At 40.2% G+C, this 18,815-nt stretch overlaps 1 protein-coding gene across 4 annotated transcripts in view; it reads left to right on the forward strand.

Annotated features, from left to right (window-relative positions):
* The window catches only part of GRM5 (glutamate metabotropic receptor 5), a 510,774-nt gene that overhangs the window by 475,029 nt on the left and 16,930 nt on the right, over positions 1–18,815 (forward strand). For 3 of the 4 annotated variants that reach the window (XM_025419353.3, XM_049098822.1, XM_025419352.3), the window contains exon 9: positions 11,682–11,777. The exons of the other annotated variant lie outside the window; for it this stretch is intronic. In XM_025419353.3, coding sequence (XP_025275138.2) covers positions 11,682–11,777 — 96 coding nt within the window. The remainder of the gene's footprint in view (positions 1–11,681; positions 11,778–18,815) is intronic. 4 annotated transcript variants of the gene reach the window in all.

Raw genomic sequence — 18,815 nt, forward strand, 5'->3', positions numbered from 1 at the left:
GAGAAGTCAAAGTAGACAGAGCTAAGGGTCATTAGTACTGGATATGGCTAAGGGCTGTACGTCCTGCAAACAGTTTGGCCGTTCACAAGAAGAAATTTAGGCCCCAGACACTTTGAGGATGTTCTTTGTCTCCAGAGGCCCACACAAAGACAAAAATCATTGTTCATTCATCAGGTATAACACTTCGATTAGTCAGCTACTGGATTCCATAGAATAAATTTTGATGTAAACTACCAAGATGCAAGTGGAATACCCATAACTGAGGATCCTGTTGGTACCAAGCACACCGAGACCCCATGGCAGCCTTCTCAAAACCTCCACTTGTGATGGGTTTCAGTTCTTGACATCCTCCTTGCTTACCGATGCCCAAGTACCATATCCTTAAACCCATTACATTATATAGCCACAAGTTTATAAGATGGGGATGTCAAGAGCCAGCAGATGAACCCTGGGAGCTGGCAGCCCAGCCCTGAACATGGTGGTCCCACCTCAGGACCAGGTTGTCAGATGCTGATCAAACTGGGTCCTGAGAAGTGTGAGATGAACAAGGCCCCCTAGAGGGCAGCAGAGCCTCACAGCAAGGGGAAGAAATACCAAGAAGGGTTCGTGGGGTGTTTCACTAAAGGAGACACAAGGGGGCAATGCACACTTTTATGGTTCATGGGATCCAAATTAAACTTAGTGAATTGAAGTCAGTAGAGGTAGGAGGATCTCAGTTGTATACCAGACAACAAAAACAAGTTGGCTAGATAGAGTTGGGCGGAAGTCAGTCACAAGAAAGCAAGGTTCTCTGCTCAGTGCATGTTTATTATCCCGACAGTAATAATAAACAGGTACTGTTTGCTGAGAACCTATTATTCATCTGCTATGAACTAGATGATATTTTGGGCACTGGAGATGATAAAGATGAATATAATACTGTCCTTCCCCTAGATAATGCCTTTCCTCAAAGCAGAGCCATAGATGTAAGCAGATAATGTCAGTAGAGAGTTGTAGGTGCTTCAAGTCTTTGTCAGGGGTACTGCAGGGGCACAGAAACGGACATAGTTATTATCTAAGAGCAGACAGGAAAGGCCTCAAAGGTGGGATAACATGATACTATGGGTCCTGGTTGTATGTGTGTTTTTTCTTTCCCTTGTGATTTCTCTAGATCTTCCCAGAAATAATCTTTTTTTTTCCTCCTTCATTTATTCTTTCAGTCAACACATTTCTTTTATTAAAGCCTCCCAGGTTCCAGTCACTGATGTGGGCACAGGGATACAGATGTGGCCCTGACATGGCAATAACAGGCAGGCAGTGAGCTTGCTCCCTTTGGTTTTCCTCTTCCTTGCCCTTTCTGAACCTTTACTCCAGGGATAGAGAAAGCTAAGCCATTCAGTCTGATAGGTCCTATGTGAGAAGAAGAGTCATAGAAAAATAACATCATTATTTTGACTCACTTGGTTAAGAATCTGACTCTTGATTTCAGCTCAGGTCATGATCTCAGGGTAGTTAGATCAAGCCCCATGTCCAGCTCTGCACTCAGAGGGGAGTCTGCTGGAGATTATCTCTGTCCCTCTGTCCCTTCTCTAGCTCTCTCTCTCTTTCTCTCTCTAAAATAAATAAACAAAATCTAAAAAAAGAAAATAACATCATGTCTTTTCACCTATGTGTTCAACAACCCATGACAGCACAATGTGCCTCTCAGACCAGGTTAAATTAGAATTCCATCATGACATTTGCCATTTTAGTTCTATGATCAGTCGGTCTGCAGCCACATGTGGTGTTATCATCACCATGGATTTAGTGTTCTCTGATTGTTTACAAAGTCCATGTTTGTGATCCCCATCAGGATTATAAACTCTTTGAGGTCAGAGGCTGTGAAATGTGTTTTCTTAATGTCAACTATAGAACCAATCACTATGATGAGTATAAGACACATCATATGTGTCTGAGTATATTATTTTTAAGAAGTACCCCCTACTATTGAATTCCAATATCAACATTCATCAGCTGTGTGAACTACAGTTCTCTTTTAGATAAAGTCATCATTATCCCTTCCCAGTGTTGTAAAGATGCTTGAGACAATATAGAAAAACTCCTAACACAGTGCCTGGCACTTATGTTTGCCTCTTATCCTTCTCTCCCTATCTTTGGCTTCTCCTTGATTTTTTTCTAAATTGAGTTTTCTTTTCCCTTTTAGTCATCCCTTTGCTAATTTTGGTTCTAGAATTCTAGAGTACAAGCTTTAGAGTTCAACAGCTCAGATATGTTCCTGGTTTTGCCTCCTTTTACTGTGTCACATTCAGCAAGTCACTTAACCATTCTGTGGCTCAATTTCTTTATCTTTTATCTTTTTATGAGGACGATGATGTAACCTACCTCGTAATGTCTTTGTGAAATTAAATGCTAAAATCCTCATGTAAAACATCAACACTATGAGTCAAGTAACCTTGCTCCTGTTATTCAAAGAGAAAATTTAAGAAAAGTTATATAAGTTACCCAAAATCATACAGCTAGTAAGTGGTAATGCTAGGAACCGAACTCATGTTGACTAACTCCAAAGCCAGTACACTTCATTACCTTGATTTATTGCCTATCTTGAGCAAACTAAAACCCAATCTGTTTAGAAAAATTTGGAGAACTACTGTATATCTACCTATGTGTGTGTGTTTGTATGATTAGAGATATGTGTGCATTTCTGTGTGCATATATGCATCCATATATGAGTTTATATGCACATATATAGTATATGTGATCCATATAGCTGCACACACTAGTTTATCACACTCTGCCATAATAAACCCCTGTAATTCTAGATCACCATGCAACTCCTAGTTGAATACTTAGTATATAATGAGTACTTAAAAAAACAAGTAAATTTACTAAAGAAAAGACCTTTGAAGCAACATCTTCATATAATGTTTCTTTAGGTATCTCTCATTATGAAATTAGAAAAATCTCACTTTCTATTTATTGTGACAGATATTGAACAATGTGGAATCTGCCCAGAAATGGCAAAACTAGTAAATCCATCTGCTGTAGTTATATGTGATTATAATAAACCATGAGACATTACCTTAAAATCAAGAGAAGTATAATTGCATATATTTAAATGATACTATTAAAACAATGAAACAAAGACTAAAAGGGAGGTAGAAAGGCAGTCCTTTGTCACAGACTTGTGATTTTAGTATATTCTGTCCAGTGCACTAGAGGAGAGATGATTTTTGTGAAGCTCACATTGAGTCAGGGCACAACTCAGCAACCCAGGACTTCACACAAAGGCTCTCCTCTCTCTGGGGGTCATCACCACTTTCAGGTAGCTGTCACTGTCACAGGAAGCATGAACTCCCTGCATTTCTCAGTCCTTCACATACATGCAGGGACCAGGAACATGGCCATTTCCCTCTGTCACCACTACCTCCTTTTGGTTCTGTCAAAAACCCTGAGTTTTAAACCTGAGAGGAAGGGGAACTAAGATTCTTGGCAATCCTTGGAGACACTTCTTATTTGTCCCTCAGCAGTCAAGAGAAGCAGAAGTAGAGAAAAGGAAAGGTTTTTTGTGTGGCCGTGCAGTTGGAGCAACAAAGGTGAAGGAAGAGGACAGAAGAAGAAGGGTGCCCAACAGAACTGTTGTGATCAGATTCAGCAAATGGCAGCATGTGAACAACAGAAGAGAAAGGCAGTTTAGATGGAGCTAGGTTTGGATCAATACTATCACCTTGCCTTTGATAAACGTTCTTACTTTTACCATTTCTGGTAAATGGTAAAAGCTGAAGCCATGCAAAAAAGCGTTTGCTGGCTGCTGCTATATGCCAGGCCCTGCCCGTGCTAGGTGCTTGCAAGAGGTACACACATGCCCTTGCTCCGGTGAAGTTTACAGTTTAGGGATAAAGTAGTGAGCTAGTAGGCAAACTGATATCTAATTAGAATTTGAAATAAGGGGATCCCTGGGTAGCTCAGCGGTTTAGTGCCTGCCTTTGGCCCAGGGTGCGATCCTGGAGTCCTGGGATCGAATCCCATGTCGGGCTCCCGGCATGGAGCCTGCTTCTCCCTCCTCCTGTGTCTCTGCCTCTCTCTCTCTCTCTCTCTCTCTCTCTCTCTGTCATGAATAAATAAATAAATCTTTAAAAAAAAAAAGAATTTGAAATAAGTGTTCTGAAAGAAGAGAGAAGGACTCTTCTAAAGACCAACAGGAGAGGAGGGCTGAGATAAAGAAAGGAACATCTTCTACCTGCATGTCACTTTCAAATGCAGCCTACATTCCAGCAGCCTGAATTAGGGCATGTGGGAGCACCCAGATCCTGCAAGCCAGTCTGGATGGTGGTAAAAATCAAAGATTCATTAACCACACATGTAATGGGGATCATACAGGTCCTGTCCCATTGGAGGACCCATGGCTTCATAAGTATTAGGGGACATGTGGAAAAAAAACAGGACAAAATATTGTATATCAGAATTGTCTGGAGAAAACCTGCTGAGTTAGAGAAGTGATTAGAACCGGAAAAAAAATGACATGTATACAAGTACCATTAATATGCACCTGTTAAGATTAAGAATTTTATCTCTCACCTGATCCCCAAAATTTCCATTGGGGAAACATTAATTCAGGAAACATTAGTAAGTCCACTAATATAACACAGATGGTTGATGGTTTCCTTGTGGGAAAGGAGGCAAACTCTGGGAAGCAGTAGATTCAAGTTTTGGGTGTGTGGGTTTTTTTTTTTTTAAGTTGTATTTATTTATTTCTAAGTTTTTATTATTTTTTTTTTATTTCTAAGTTTTTAGAAGATTGTATTTATTTATTTGAGAAAGAGAGAGAGAGAGCATGAGGTGGCGGGTGGTGGGGGGTGGGTACAGAAGGAGAGGGAGAAGAAGACTCCCTGCCTGGCAGGGAGCCCTATGCAGGGCTGGATCTCAGGACCCTGGGACCATGACCTGAGCCAAAGGCAGATGCTTAACAGATTGAACCACCCAGGTGTCCTGATTGATTGATTGATTTTAGAGAGAAAGAGCGAGCAAGCAGATGGGGAGGAAGGAGGGGCAGAGGGACAGAATCTCAAGCAGACTCCCTGCTGAGCACAGAAGTCCACATGGGGCTCAGTCTCACAGCAAATGAGATCATAACCTGAGTTGAAACCAAGAATCAGACACTTAACCAACTGAGCCACCCAGGTGCCCCAGTAGATTCGAGTTTTGTGAGACTTAAGGTCATACAATTTTGGGAAAGAACTCTATTAAGAGAAAGATAACAAAATGTGAATACAAAAATAGGAACAGGGCCTTGCTAGGGCTCTAAGTGAGGGTCCCTGATTCTCCAGTACTTTCAGAGGAAATCTGCTTCTGCAGAGAAGCACTGAGGTTTGGGCTTCCTACCCCAGACGGAGAAAATGAAGTTACTAAGTGCAGACTGTAACCTAGGTCAATACCAGAGAGAGGAAGAGGGATCAGGCTTCCTATCTACTAGTGTAAAAAGGGCCAAAGGAAGATCAGAGGCAGGGACTTAAGCCAGGCGATCAGAAAAAAAGATGAAAGGTTTGAAAAAATAGCACAGTTCGTGGGGTGTCTTCAGACATTCAGAGACAGAACCAGGCTCGAGAAATGGCCCTACTAGTGTTTGTAACCAGCATTTTAGTGAGAAACAGTATGCATCAGAGTTAACCAATCCCATAACCTTGGGTAAATCACTTCATCTCCCTATATCCTGGCTCTTCCTCCTTTGTAAAATAGGAAGTAGTATCTAATTTGTAGAGCTATTGCAGTGATCAAATCAGTAAGTTTGGTTACTCGGAATGTGTTTTGTATATTCCCAGGATCCAGTAAATATTGGCTCTTCTTTTCATTACCAAGCTTGGTCTGACTTCAAAACTTTTCTAGCTGTTCATGCTAAAAAATGTTAGGAAACATTCCTGTTGGAAAAACTATCCATCAGTTTTTAGGAATAATAAACTATTTTGTCTGAAAAACCCCTCAGTCCTAAGAGAAGCCAGCAACTTTTAATTAACGCTTTACCATGACGTTTCTTCAGACTGATCCTTTTCTTCTGGAGATCCTCCTTCTGGTCAATCAACATTGTGCTCCTCCCTGAAAAGTTTTTCCTGTTGTGTAAACTTGTAAAGCACCTTAGAGTTAGTTTTAAAATCTGCATCTTCATGGACTTCTGTTGATTGTGAAACAAATAGCGTCAAAAGAAAGTACATGGTGAAAGGCAATGACTTCAGATGATTCATAGCTGAAAACAAGTTCTCATCATAAGAGGGATTAAAATACTTCCTTGGAGAATTTTCTGGAAGCTAAATGAAAGGCTTTACCTAATCTATAACTGGACTAGTAAGGAATGAGCACATAGGGACACAGTTTTGTATTCTTTCTTTTGTTTTTAACACATTTCCATAATTTTGCTATGCTATAATTTATTAAATCATTCTCCAGTGGTTTGCTCTTGTTTTGTTTCTGCCATTTTTCTACAACACTGAAAGGAAAAATCTTTGTACAGAAGGCTTTCAGCTTATGTTGAACTATTTCCTTAGAATAAATTCCTATTTATAGAATTACTGGGCCAATATAGCTGATTCTTTACATTTTAATTGCTTATTTGCATTGCTTCCCCACCTGTCAACTTCTACCTTCCTTTTATTTTATAGAGGACAGAACAGTATCTTCTCTGGCAGCTTCTCAAATACTTTCCCAACTTATGTTCATCTCTGACATTATTTTCTCAGGCTATTAATCATGCCTATTATTATTCTTTTTTTAACCTGCAATCTCTGAGTGAATCAACCTGACACTGCAAGTCTGGACAAAAGTTGTTTTTTTCTGGATACAGAAACCACAAGATCTGCCGGAACAGGTAGTAAACCATCTGAATATACTTACTTGTGTTCAGACACACAGAGGGCAGAAGGATGAGACTGAAATAAGGAATTACTTTGTGATTATGAACTAGATTTGGCCCTTACTCTTTCCTTCTCAAGTGAGATCTGTAAGGACTTCCCTTCTGTCTTCAGCTAGAATTCTCCCCTAAGCAATTTGACTTGAAAGATTGCCTTGGAATTTCCTTCGGTTCTCTTTGTAACACTTCAGCGTTGTTGAAAAAGTCTACCATCTCACTGGGTGTGGTTCTGCTCTCGCGCAGTATCCCATCCATACATCATCACTGGTTGACAGTTGTTCTCAGCTATGCCTCTTTGACCTTCAGATTTTTGTGTACTCCCATGGAGGTTAACACTGGCTAGAGGAAGGGCAGTCTATTTCCATATTAGCAGGGGCCACAGAGGGTGATCTGTTCTACTTGGCCATTGTGTAGAAATTTGACCTATGGAAAAGAAATAGGTTTATACTGTGCTCCAAGCCCAGATGCCTTAAGTATACATTATTCCCTTAATGTATGACATTTTCAGTCCCTCAAATGGATTATCAGATTATTCAGAAAAGTTCTTTATTTTTCATGTAAAAGGACATTATGAAGCGAGGTGCTAATAAAAAGCATGATGTCTGTAGGTAAAGCATGTGGTTTCTGTGATGGGCAATTATGGAGACTTAGCCAGACTGTGCAGCTTTCTGAGCCACAGGTTCTCCTGAAAGATGAGGATATTAATAACTTTGTTGAGAGAATCAAATGGCACAAGAAACGTTTTCTACAATATTGGAAATGCTATTCAAATGTATATCATAGCTTCTCTTATTTTATCACTGTCAGGATCCAAAGTTAGGATAGCCCTAAAGGTGACACAGCAAATAAATCTGGAAAATAAAATGTAATGTCGCACTCTGCCTCATATATTTTAAAATTAGATATTGTGTTTCTGATCACTAAAGATGTTACTCGACGGTAGGTGTTTGATCTGAAATATGTCTGAGGTTAGGCTGGTGTTTGAGAAGCCAACATGGGAACAAAGTTAAATGTTTCCAAAGCTTTAACGAAGGTCCATACTGGTACAGGTGGAAAGGGAAATGATAACTGAAAACTAAAGGCTGAAACATTCTGTCCAAAGCCGGGAAGGCAAAGGGAAAACTAAGAAATAATATCTAGCTGCAAAAGTTGCTATAGTCAGGCTCAGACATGATGGCATCTGGAAGAGAATTCCAAAATCATCAGAGCCAAGACCACTTCAGTCTATAACTGGACTAGGTAAGGGATGAGCACATAGGGACACAGCTTCATATTCCTTCTTTTGTTTTTCTTGATATTTTCTTAGTCTAGTGACAGGAAAGGTGACTGAGGAAAATCTTTGGCAAATCCTTGCAGACTGATGCCAATTCTGCAAACATGACCAAAAGCTTTATTGAAGTACTTATAAGGGCTCTGACCTGTAGTGGTTCTTATTAATCAGTTTGAAAATGCAACACTAAACCTGTAGTAACTGGTTATTTTGGTTTCTCACATACCCACTTCCAGGGTATGTGTATGTTGGCAGTGGGGATGGGCACTTCCTACACCAACAAGCAATTCTCTTGGGCAGCTGGGTGTCTTATAATTCAACTCAGTTCTGGCACTATCAACTTGAAAATTCTACAGGTTCAGGGTTGAGTCCTACAAAGACTGTCCTTCCTCCACCACCCCTATCACCTGTGCTTCTGACCTACTGGCTGTAGACTGGAGGTTCCAACGACCCCCTCCTTGGACTTCTGAGCCAGTTGCTCTACCTATATTTCTGACCAACTGGCTATAAACCAGAGAGTCTCATGACCCCTTTCTCAGGTTGGAGTACTTTTCTGGAGAGACTCACAGGACTCAGAGAAACATTGTACTTACCAGAGCACAGGTTTATTGTAGGATATAACTCAGAACATCCAGATGGAAGAGATGCATAGGGCAAGGCATGTGGAGCTTCTGTGCCCTCTCCGGGCAAGCCACCCTCCCAGCATTTCCATATGTGCACCACTCCAGAAACTTTCCAAACCTGTCCTTTTGGGGCTTTAAGGAGGCTTTATTACAATGGCATAATTGATTGCATCATTGACCACTGGTGACTGAACTCAGTCTCCAGCCACCTCCCCTCCCTGGAGGACAATGGAGTGGGACGGGAAGTTCCAACCCTCCTATCACAGGGCTGGCTCCTCAGGCAACCTGCCCCCTCCTTAAGTGCTTTGGGGGAATCACCTTATTAACATAACATGAGGCATCTTTATGACTCACAACACTTAGGAAATTCCAACGGTTTTGGGAACTGTGATCCTGGAACAGTGAAAAAAAATATGAAAAGAAATATATACATTTTCATATATATTTGGGTCATCTGAATAACCAAAAAAATATTTTTCTTATAAATCTTATGTGGGTTAGGACTATAGTTAGCATGGCTTCCAGGAAATTAACAGTGGTGTTTGTACCATGGTCATAAGGGCCAGTTGTTTAGGTGTTCTCTAAATGTGAGTTATTGAGAAATTAATCCTTTGTTTTACCCAGTCTGTCTCACACTTTTTCTTCCCATACAAAAATCTAATTCTGTGAAGACTTACACTTTTTTATATACAATAATATGTATAAAAAGAAGCAATATTTAAAAGAAGACAAATGGTTAGACTAAAACATTTGTTAGTAACTTGCTTCTTTAGGGTCTTCATAAATACACACACATACACACAGAACTTACAAATACCCAAACCTAATGCTATAAAGAGCCTTAGAAATTCTTAGACTCGGCTATGGTAGAGAAAGTAACAAAAGCAAAGTAAAAGCTAGAAGGATTTTGGCATTAGAGAATCTAAAACCTAATTCAAAGTGGCTGACATGATAAGACTCACATGAAAAGAAGTTCTGAGATGAAACAGGCTAATTCAGTCACTCAGAGATATTGTCTAGGACCTACATTCTTCTAATTTTCCATGCCACTGTTTTTTAAAATATTGGCTTACCTTCTCTCATGCTGGCAACATGGGTGTAGCATTACTAAGTACCACACCAGACAGCTGTCCTAGCAAAAAGAGACCATGGTTTCCAGTGTTTTCTTTGCCAAGAGCAAAAAGAGACCATGGTTTCCAGTGTTTTCTTTGCCAAGAGCAAAAAGAGACCATGGTTTCCAGTGTTATCTTTGCCAAGAGAAAAGAAGAGAAGAGAAGAGAAGAGAAGAGAAGAGAAGAGAAGAGAAGAGAAGAGAAGAGAAGAAAAAGAAACTGTTCTTAGAAATCTCCAGAAGACCCTCTCTCATGATCATAAACAACATCCTGCCTTCTTCCCTTCCTTTTCCCACTACACTGTGAACTCTGTGAGGTGGGACCTGTGGATGATTTATCTCTATATCTCCAGGCCAAAGACCATTGTCTAGAATAAACTGATGCTCAACTGATGTCTATTGAATAAGGTAATCCATTCCATCCACTTGGCTTGATTTAATGAGCCATTTTTATTCAAATACTAAATAGTTTTAACATCTTAAAAGAAAATTAAGAGAAAGGCCTCCATCCAGAACTAATAATGATATGGCTTTTGGTGCATTTTATTTAGTATTAATTTTAAGGCAGCAAGAAAAGAAACTTGGGGGAAAATGACTATACCAAGGGTAAACAAGTCTTTTGATACTAAGTCACTTTTACCACTGCCTATTGAATATCAGGGACATGGATGAAGTGTCATATCAAGCTGCAGTTTTAGAAGGGAAAAGGGCAATGAACCTTAAGAATCTTGGGCCCCAAACTCTACTAATGGTCATTCTCTACTAATAAGGCTTGTGACCTCGGTCAAGTCAGTTAAGTAAGTCTCAGTGTCCTCTTCCAGCAAATGAGCGTAACTGTACTCTCTTTAATTGCCCACAGTCTTAAACTGATGGATAAATAAGATTACTTCTGTGAAAGCATGCTGGCTCTGAAAACTGTCATTCAAATATAAAGGCTCATCTTGGTTCACCATGTAGCAGGCTAATGTTGGGAATCTTATAACTTACTTTAGACGAAACATCTAGTACCCTCCAGGTGTGGTAAATTGCCGGTTCTGATACAAATGCTGTTTGAGCTACTCTCCACCATTCAGGCAGTCCAATATTCAGTGTTCAACCTCAACTTAATGGTTGCATAAACCTCTTACATCCAAGAAACATCTCTTTTTTGGCATCACCAGTCTCCAATAAAATACTCAAACATAATACCATTCAATGAAGCTTTGTTAATGAAAACACACACACACACACACACACACACACACATAATGGAAGGAAATACATTACAATGACTAAAAGTGTGGGTTCTAAACTAGACTCCCTGTATTGAAAAATCCTTGATCAATCTACTTAATCCTTACAATCTTAGGTTTCTTTTCTTCAGCAAAATGGATATAAAAATAACAGAGCCTCTGTCACAGGGTTGTGGCCAGGATTAAATTTATGTAAAATCCTAGCACCATGTCTGGTATATGGTAAATGCTAAAGGAATTCTGATTTATTGATATTAATCTTTTTCTCAGAGGATAAGAATTGCACTTCTTTTACCATTGACCATTAAATGTGATGAAATCACAGATTAATAGGCAATATAGAAGGGTAGATCATGTGTGGTTTAACAATTAGTAACAAAATCAACCCCAATGTGATCCATATGCCATCACAAGCATCTAATACATATTACAGGTCAGCCACTACAGTGAAAAGCAGAAGCTTGTTTTATCATGGAACAACCCTCTGCAGCCACAGTTCTTCCTCAGCCTGGCCAGTTAAGCACACAATCATATCTTTCTGTTTGCTCCTGTCCTTGTTCATGCTCACCAGGTACAAAGACAGGAGACTGGCCCAGCACAAGTCGGAAATAGAGTGTTTCACCCCCAAAGGGAGTGTGGGGAATGGTGGGAGAGCAACAATGAGCAGGTAAGCAAACTGTGAGTGGCCTGAGGTGGTGTGAACTCAATGTACGCAAGCTAGAGGAACAGGTGGCTCCCTGGTCTAGGTCCTCACTCCACTGTGCACCCCATGCAGTGTGTCCAACCTGGGCCACCACTGGTTTTCTGTGTGTGTTTGATCTGCAAAACCCATGCCATCCTCATGTGAAGTGATGGGAGCCTCCTGTCCCAGATGCTGCTGTTCCCAGGGTTGTGTGCTTTGCATGTCTAAAGCCTTAATTCACACTCAGTTCTCCCGTGGATTTTAACTTATTGGTCAAATGCTTCTGGAGTTTGCAAAGTGGAAGAGATTGGAGGAAATTCACATTTCAGGACTGTCTAATCAGTTGTCAAAACAAATGCAAAAGCCCAGGACTGGTTCTGAGGGAAGAACTGCAATGAGGAAAGATTCCAGCCCTGATCCCAGACAAACCTGGGAATTAATCTGACTTCTTTTCAATGTAACATCATGTAACAGCCAAGGGCAAATGCTGAGCCAGACTAAGTGAGCTGTAGAGGCAAGAGGCTTTTCCTGAACCTAAATAAGGAAAGCTAGTCCTCCTCTAGCTACCATAGCTTTGCAGCTCCTTTATTTCTCTGTGTTTGGTGGCAAACACCCTCTGTCGCTGCGCTGTGCATGTTCCTTCATATCAGGCACCTACAACTGAGCTGTGCCCAGTCACCTGGGTTATTAAGAACTATAAGCATCAACTTAGCTGTGTTGCATGAAATGAACGTGCTTTATTGCATGGGACGGTGTTTCAAGAAAAGGGCTCTGGAGATAAATACTGTCAAGATTGGCATTAAACAGTTCCAGAATGCTGGAGAAGCCTTCCATTGGGGAATCACTCACCATGAACTAACTCTCCACTTCTACTTGGTTGTGGCATTTCCCCATCTATCTGTGGTACAAGGTGTAGAAGGGAAACTCCTACAAATCAGCCTGGGTGAAAGGAAAGGGGAAGTGCAGAAAGTATAGTGTGTACCTATGTGTGTGCATGTGCTGAGAGCAGAGCTTGAGATCCAGCTGCATAGAAAGAAGAAAATTCTATTGAATCCTGTTGAACTTTCACCCCAAACATTGTATTTGCTTCCTCTGTAGTAGGCTCCTTCTGGTTTTCAAAGTAATATCTAACTTTTTCCAAGGACCACTGTATTACACAATTTCCAGAAGGGGGTGGTGGAATTCATGTTGCAGTCTGTGAAAATGGTGCCAAGAACTGTGTAGCTTACAGTCTGACCAATCATTTAAAGCAGCCCTGGCCGAGAGCTTGGCCAAGTTTGGCTCCCAGAGACAAGGTGATGAGAGCATGTGTACCTTTGTAGGCATATATGTGTGTGTGCACACTAGCATATCTGATGCCCTTATGTCCATGATCCCTTTATACAGCCATCTTTGGATCTCAGTGTGTCCAGAAGATAAGCCTCAATGGATCATTTTGTGGGAGTAACTCAACAGACTGGTATTGGACCTACTGGTGTCCTTCCATTCAGATATGACAAAATGCCATAAATCATGTCCTTGAAAATCAGTCAAACAGCACTGGAGTTGGCTGGACAAGGTGAAAATGACTGTATCAAATGAATTATAGGGTCTCTGTCCAGAGTGATTTCTGATTTGAAGCAACTGTCTAGAACTGGACTTCCCAAACTTGGTTGCCTATGAAACGCACTGTGACAAAAATCTAAACTATAACAAGATTCCTAGGTCATTCCAATTTATATCTATTAACTGATACTGTGGAATAATCCATTCATCTAGGAGATGACATGGAGCTATTCGTGGTAAACATTAGGTCTCCATTGTGTCATGCATTGTTCTTGGGAGCGTTTAATTAATGTTTGGAAATCTCAGATCCAATCAGCCCATAATTAGATTTGCTCAAGACTGTCTTGATTGAAAATGAGTGAGGAAATGTACAGGAAATAGTGGGACACAGAGGGTAACAGGACTCCAGGTCAGCCAGACCAAGCTCGCCTGGGTCAGGTCCAGATCTACAGAGATAGCAATTCAATGTACCTACACTGGGAATAGTCCAAGCTTCTCTACAACAGCAAAATAATAGTTACTTTTTGTTTTCTCATGTGTTTGGATATAGCCAAGTTAGTGACAAGGCTTATTAGATTGATAAATCCTGGTGAAGCACAGAGGACCATTGCATGCACTAGTAATAATAGCTTTGTTGGAATGACCACCTTCCCTTCCTAGTTTTTCTTCCTTCTCATTTCTTTAACATTAAATAAAAACTGATAGAAGGGAGTAAAATTACGCGAGAGGGAAAGGGAATCCTTCAGTGTTCTAAGGAGCTTTCCATTAAGGAGGAGAAAAGGCCTATAGACAGATAAAAGGAAAGGCCAAAATGTCTTAAGACCATCAAATCTTTTTTTTTTTTTCCCAACTTCTATTTGTTCATATAAGTACACACACAAACACACATAGTGACATTTATCCAGGAGAAATAAGTTGAAAATGAATATTAAGAGAAAAGATATCAGAGAGGAGACAACTACAATGTAACCCATTTCTAAATAAGAGGTTAGAGTAGGGGCAGCCCCTGTGGCGCAGCAGTTTAGCTCCGCCTGCAGCCTGGGGTGTGATCCTGGAGACCTGGGATCGAGTCCCACGTCAGGCTCCCTGCATGGAGCCTGCTTCTCCCTCTGCCTGTGTCTCTGCCTCTCTCTCTCTCTCTCTCTCTCTGAATAAATAAATAAATAAATCTTAAAAAAAAAAAAAAGAGGTTAGAGTAGTTAACCCTAGTGCACTTCTTCTGGAATTGAAGAGAAGGGCTGGGGAAAGAATAACTATTCAACTTTTTTTTTTTTTTTTTTTTTTATTTATGATAGTCACAGAGAGAGAAAGAGAGGCACAGAGACATAGGCAGAGGGAGAAGCAGGCTCCATGCACTGGGAGCCCGATGTGGGATTCGATCCCGGGTCTCCAGGATCGTGCCCTGGGCCAAAGGCAGGCGCCAAACCGCTGCGCCACCCAAGGATCCCCCTATTCAACTTTTATAGATACTTTTAGCATCAGCTGTTGAGGCCCTCTTTCTTATCAGCTCCCACTCCTCCCCCAAGTTTGCTTCCAGAGTCATAGTTAAGCATATTTACCCTGCAAACATCTGGCCTGGTTCTGTGGCCATTACCACACCACCAGGCCCAGGGAGGAGCTAAGGGAAGCTCAAACAATCAGAGAAACCAGGAGTATCACCCTGCATCTCATTTGCCTATGTTTTCTATGTTGAAACTATGCAAAGGACAGGACCCAGTGAATTCATGCCTGAGGTGATTTTTCCAGAGCCAAATTACCTGCCAGGGAGAGAATTTTATGCCAAGTAGCCCTAGAGCTGAACACTATTCTCTTACCTGAAACAATGACAGGGTCTTAGAGACCCTCCCTCACTTCTCCCTTCTCCCGCCACCCCCACATTTGGAAAAGAATTAAGAACATTATATGTATTGGTAACATCTAGCTTTCTGAAATATTATGTTGTTTTCCTTTTCTATGATTTTTCCCCCCTTCTGTCGGAATCTAGCATAACTTGTCATCTTTTCACATTTCCACAGTGGACAGTCTAAGTGTGTTTCAGAGCAGAGACCTCCTAATTGCAGGAGAATTGAAAGAGAGTCCTAAACAGGGAGGTGCTCTAAGAACTGTAAATTCTCTAAACCCTGTTATCATGTGAGTTCATACTGAGATGGTCCACCTCAGAGATGGCTAAAACCTCAACAATGAATGTTATTATCTCCTATCTCAGCAGGGCTAGTCCATTGGAGTGCTCATAGGAGTCTGCATTCTGAACTGCTCATGTCATACCCCATGAAGGAGAGCCACAGACATTCTGAGCCTCCCAGTCTGGTTACTCTTTAGAAAAGCACTCCCTAATCAAATGTAATAGAGGGATCTATAGTACCCCTCCAGTGCTTGCAGGAAGGAGGGTGGTATGAGGTATTTTTACTGTTGCAATATCATGATATCAATTAGGTGAGGTATTAATCCCAATCACTTGAGTAACCGATTTTCACCTAATAGATGCAGCATCTGATTTTAGTGGGTATAAATATTTAATAGAGCCTTTAGAGAATCGGGTAACAGTGATGTCATCATTGTGAGGAACTCAGATTTGAAAAGCAATCCCACAATGTGATGTCTGTGTTAAGATTGTTTTGCCTTTCTTTGATTCAATTATTTCTTCCCTCATGCAATGCTCATTTATTAAGCACCTACCACAAGCCAAGCACTTACAAGATTCTGGAGTTAAATGAATGACAAAGACTTGACTAATGCCCTTGAAAATCCATAGTCCATGGAGGAACAGAGTCAGAAAAGCAGATAATTGAAATGCAACAGAAACCCCTGTCCCAGAGGAAAATTTATGTGTTGAATTAACTTCTCATTTGATATCTGAAAGTATAGCACATGCCAGTGGAAATAGAATTAAGAGTTATATAAACTAAACATTAGCCTGAACTGAGTGTTCAGAAAAGGCTACACACAGAGGTATATAAAATCCAGAGCCACAGAGAGAATGTTCTGTTTTCAGTATGAAGCCAGCTAGTTTCATAGTGATAGGACTTCTGCAGTAGTCCTCTTCATTTCTCCCTAGAGTCAATTTCAGATCATTTAGAGATGTTCTAAAGCAGGTAACAGTAGCAGTTAATGCCATTGCTGTTATTACTATGCATCAAACACTGTAGCGGTCCTTTCCCATTGGTTATGCACTAAATTCTCCTAAGAATTATCTTTCCGTGATACAGATAAGGAAAATGAAGCTCAGGAATATTAAATAACCTACACAGTAGAGTGATTTAGTGAAAATTCTGAAATCAAAGACCTTAAAACCTGGTTTCAGCACTAGCCAGTGTGACCTTGAGGTGCCATTTTACCTCTTTAATCTCTATGGTCTATAAAATGAGCATAATAATAGAGCATTTCCCTTAGTATATGATGCTGTGAAAATTAAGTAAGATCGTGCAAGTACAGCATTTAGCAAGCATTCAATAGATATTTAGTATTACAGTTACCCAAGGCTACTCAGCTTAGAAGCTCAAAAAGTCCTTTTTTTTTTTTTCTTTTTTTTTTTTGATCTTCTCTTCCACTCTCCTCTTGCCATCAGTGGTGGTTTTCTCAACAATCAATCCTGGAAAAGTAAATAAAATAAAATCTAATAATATCAATGAAATCAATTCAGTGACAATTTCTCTGCTTTAAAATTCATGTTTCCCATAGTTCTCCTGGGGTGTTTAGATATATACCAGATACTGGCTTAAGTGCTTTCCCTGTGTGATCTCTTATTTCATCTTTAAAAAGGTAAATGATAAAGTCCATAATACAGCCAAACTCTGATTCTGGAATTCTTGCTCTAACCATTGTGATATCCACCATCTGGAATTAATTCCAAATCCATGCACTCAGAATATGAGGACCTTCACACATTAACTCTATTCTTTAACATTTATTCCCTCTCTGTTTGGCACATGTGTTCTCTTCTTCAGACACCTTAACTTTTTTACCATTCTCCAAACACACTAGCTCCTTTCTACAATTTCACACCTTAACATGTACTATATCTCTACCTGGATTACCCCTACTTGCTCCTTGAATACATTTTCTCCAACCCCCAATCCTATTCTGCCTCTTACTCAGTTTTCAAAACCCAAATTGAAGGGCAATTCCTCTTTGAAAACTTTCTAAACTTCCTACTATCTATTTTACATCTGCCCAAACTCATAATTCTAAAGTATTTTGAGTTTACCTCTGATATTGCATATTCTCTGGTTACTGTCTCTTCCCACTAAACTTGTCCTGTTTAATTTTCCACCCTCAGTATCCAGAAGTGCTCTGAGACTGCTGATTCGATCAATCAATCACTAAGAGTGCAAGGAGAATCTTTTTGTATGTAGATTGCACTGTTTTAGGGACCATGTGGTGTTCCAGAAAATATGAATTTCCACCCTAAAGAACTGACAGTCTTTAAAAAAAAAAAAAGATTTATTTACTTATTTGAGAGAAAGATCATGGAGGGGATGGACAGAAGAGGGAGAGAGTCTCAAGCAGACCCTGAGCTGAGGGCAGAGCCCACTACCGCGGCTCAATCTCAGAACCCTGAAATCACCACTTGAGTCAGATGCCTCCACTAATTGCACCACCCAGACTTCCCTGACAATCTTTATAGAGGAATAAAATTCATTCTGATGGAAACTACAAGAGCAATCAGGTACATTAAGGTATTAAATCAGTGATCCAGATAATAAGCCCCAAATATGAATAGGGGAGGGAGAAAGCAACATGACCTGCAGTTTCAAGTTCAGGTTTTTAGAATCCCTGGAAGAAAACTTCACAAACTATATCCTATAGAACGTTAGACCAAGTTTAAGAGATATTCCATGAGCAGGAGAAAAGAAGAGGCAAAAGTGACAGTATGGATGAAATTAATGTAGCCAACACTACATGCTATATGCCCTTCTTGGAGGTTTTCTATGAATGCTTACAAAACAAAGACTTGAGGAGTGCCTGGGTAGCTCAGTTGGTTTTGGACTGACTCTGGATTTCAGCTCAGGTCATGATATCGAGCCCCGAGTCAGCTCCATGCTGGGCATAGAGCCTGTTTTAAGATTTTCTCTCTCCCTCTCCCTCTGCCCCCACCCTCAGGTGCACATGCATGCAAAGAAAGAAAGAAAGAAAGAAAGAAAGAAAGAAAGAAAGAAAGAAATTGAGATGTTCCACAGAAAGCAGTTTAAATTTACTTAACTTAGTTGACCTTAGAGCCATTTATTCATGAACCATTTACAGGGTGATCCTTACTTTCTATACAGTTTGCCAATCAGTTTTATAAAACACATTGATCAGAAAACAAAGGAACAAAGTTACAGATTTTGAGTAACTATAATAATTCTTGGAATATTATTATAAGGAATTTCTTAGGGAAATAGTTTATAAGTCTGACAAAAACACAGTTCAGCTAATGTCTTGTGATTGGACCAGAAATGATTAACTTTAGTAAGGGCCACAAATATGAAAATATAAACA

This window comes from Canis lupus, chromosome 21, assembly GCF_003254725.2.
Source record: "Canis lupus dingo isolate Sandy chromosome 21, ASM325472v2, whole genome shotgun sequence".
Taxonomy (NCBI): domain Eukaryota; kingdom Metazoa; phylum Chordata; class Mammalia; order Carnivora; family Canidae; genus Canis; species Canis lupus.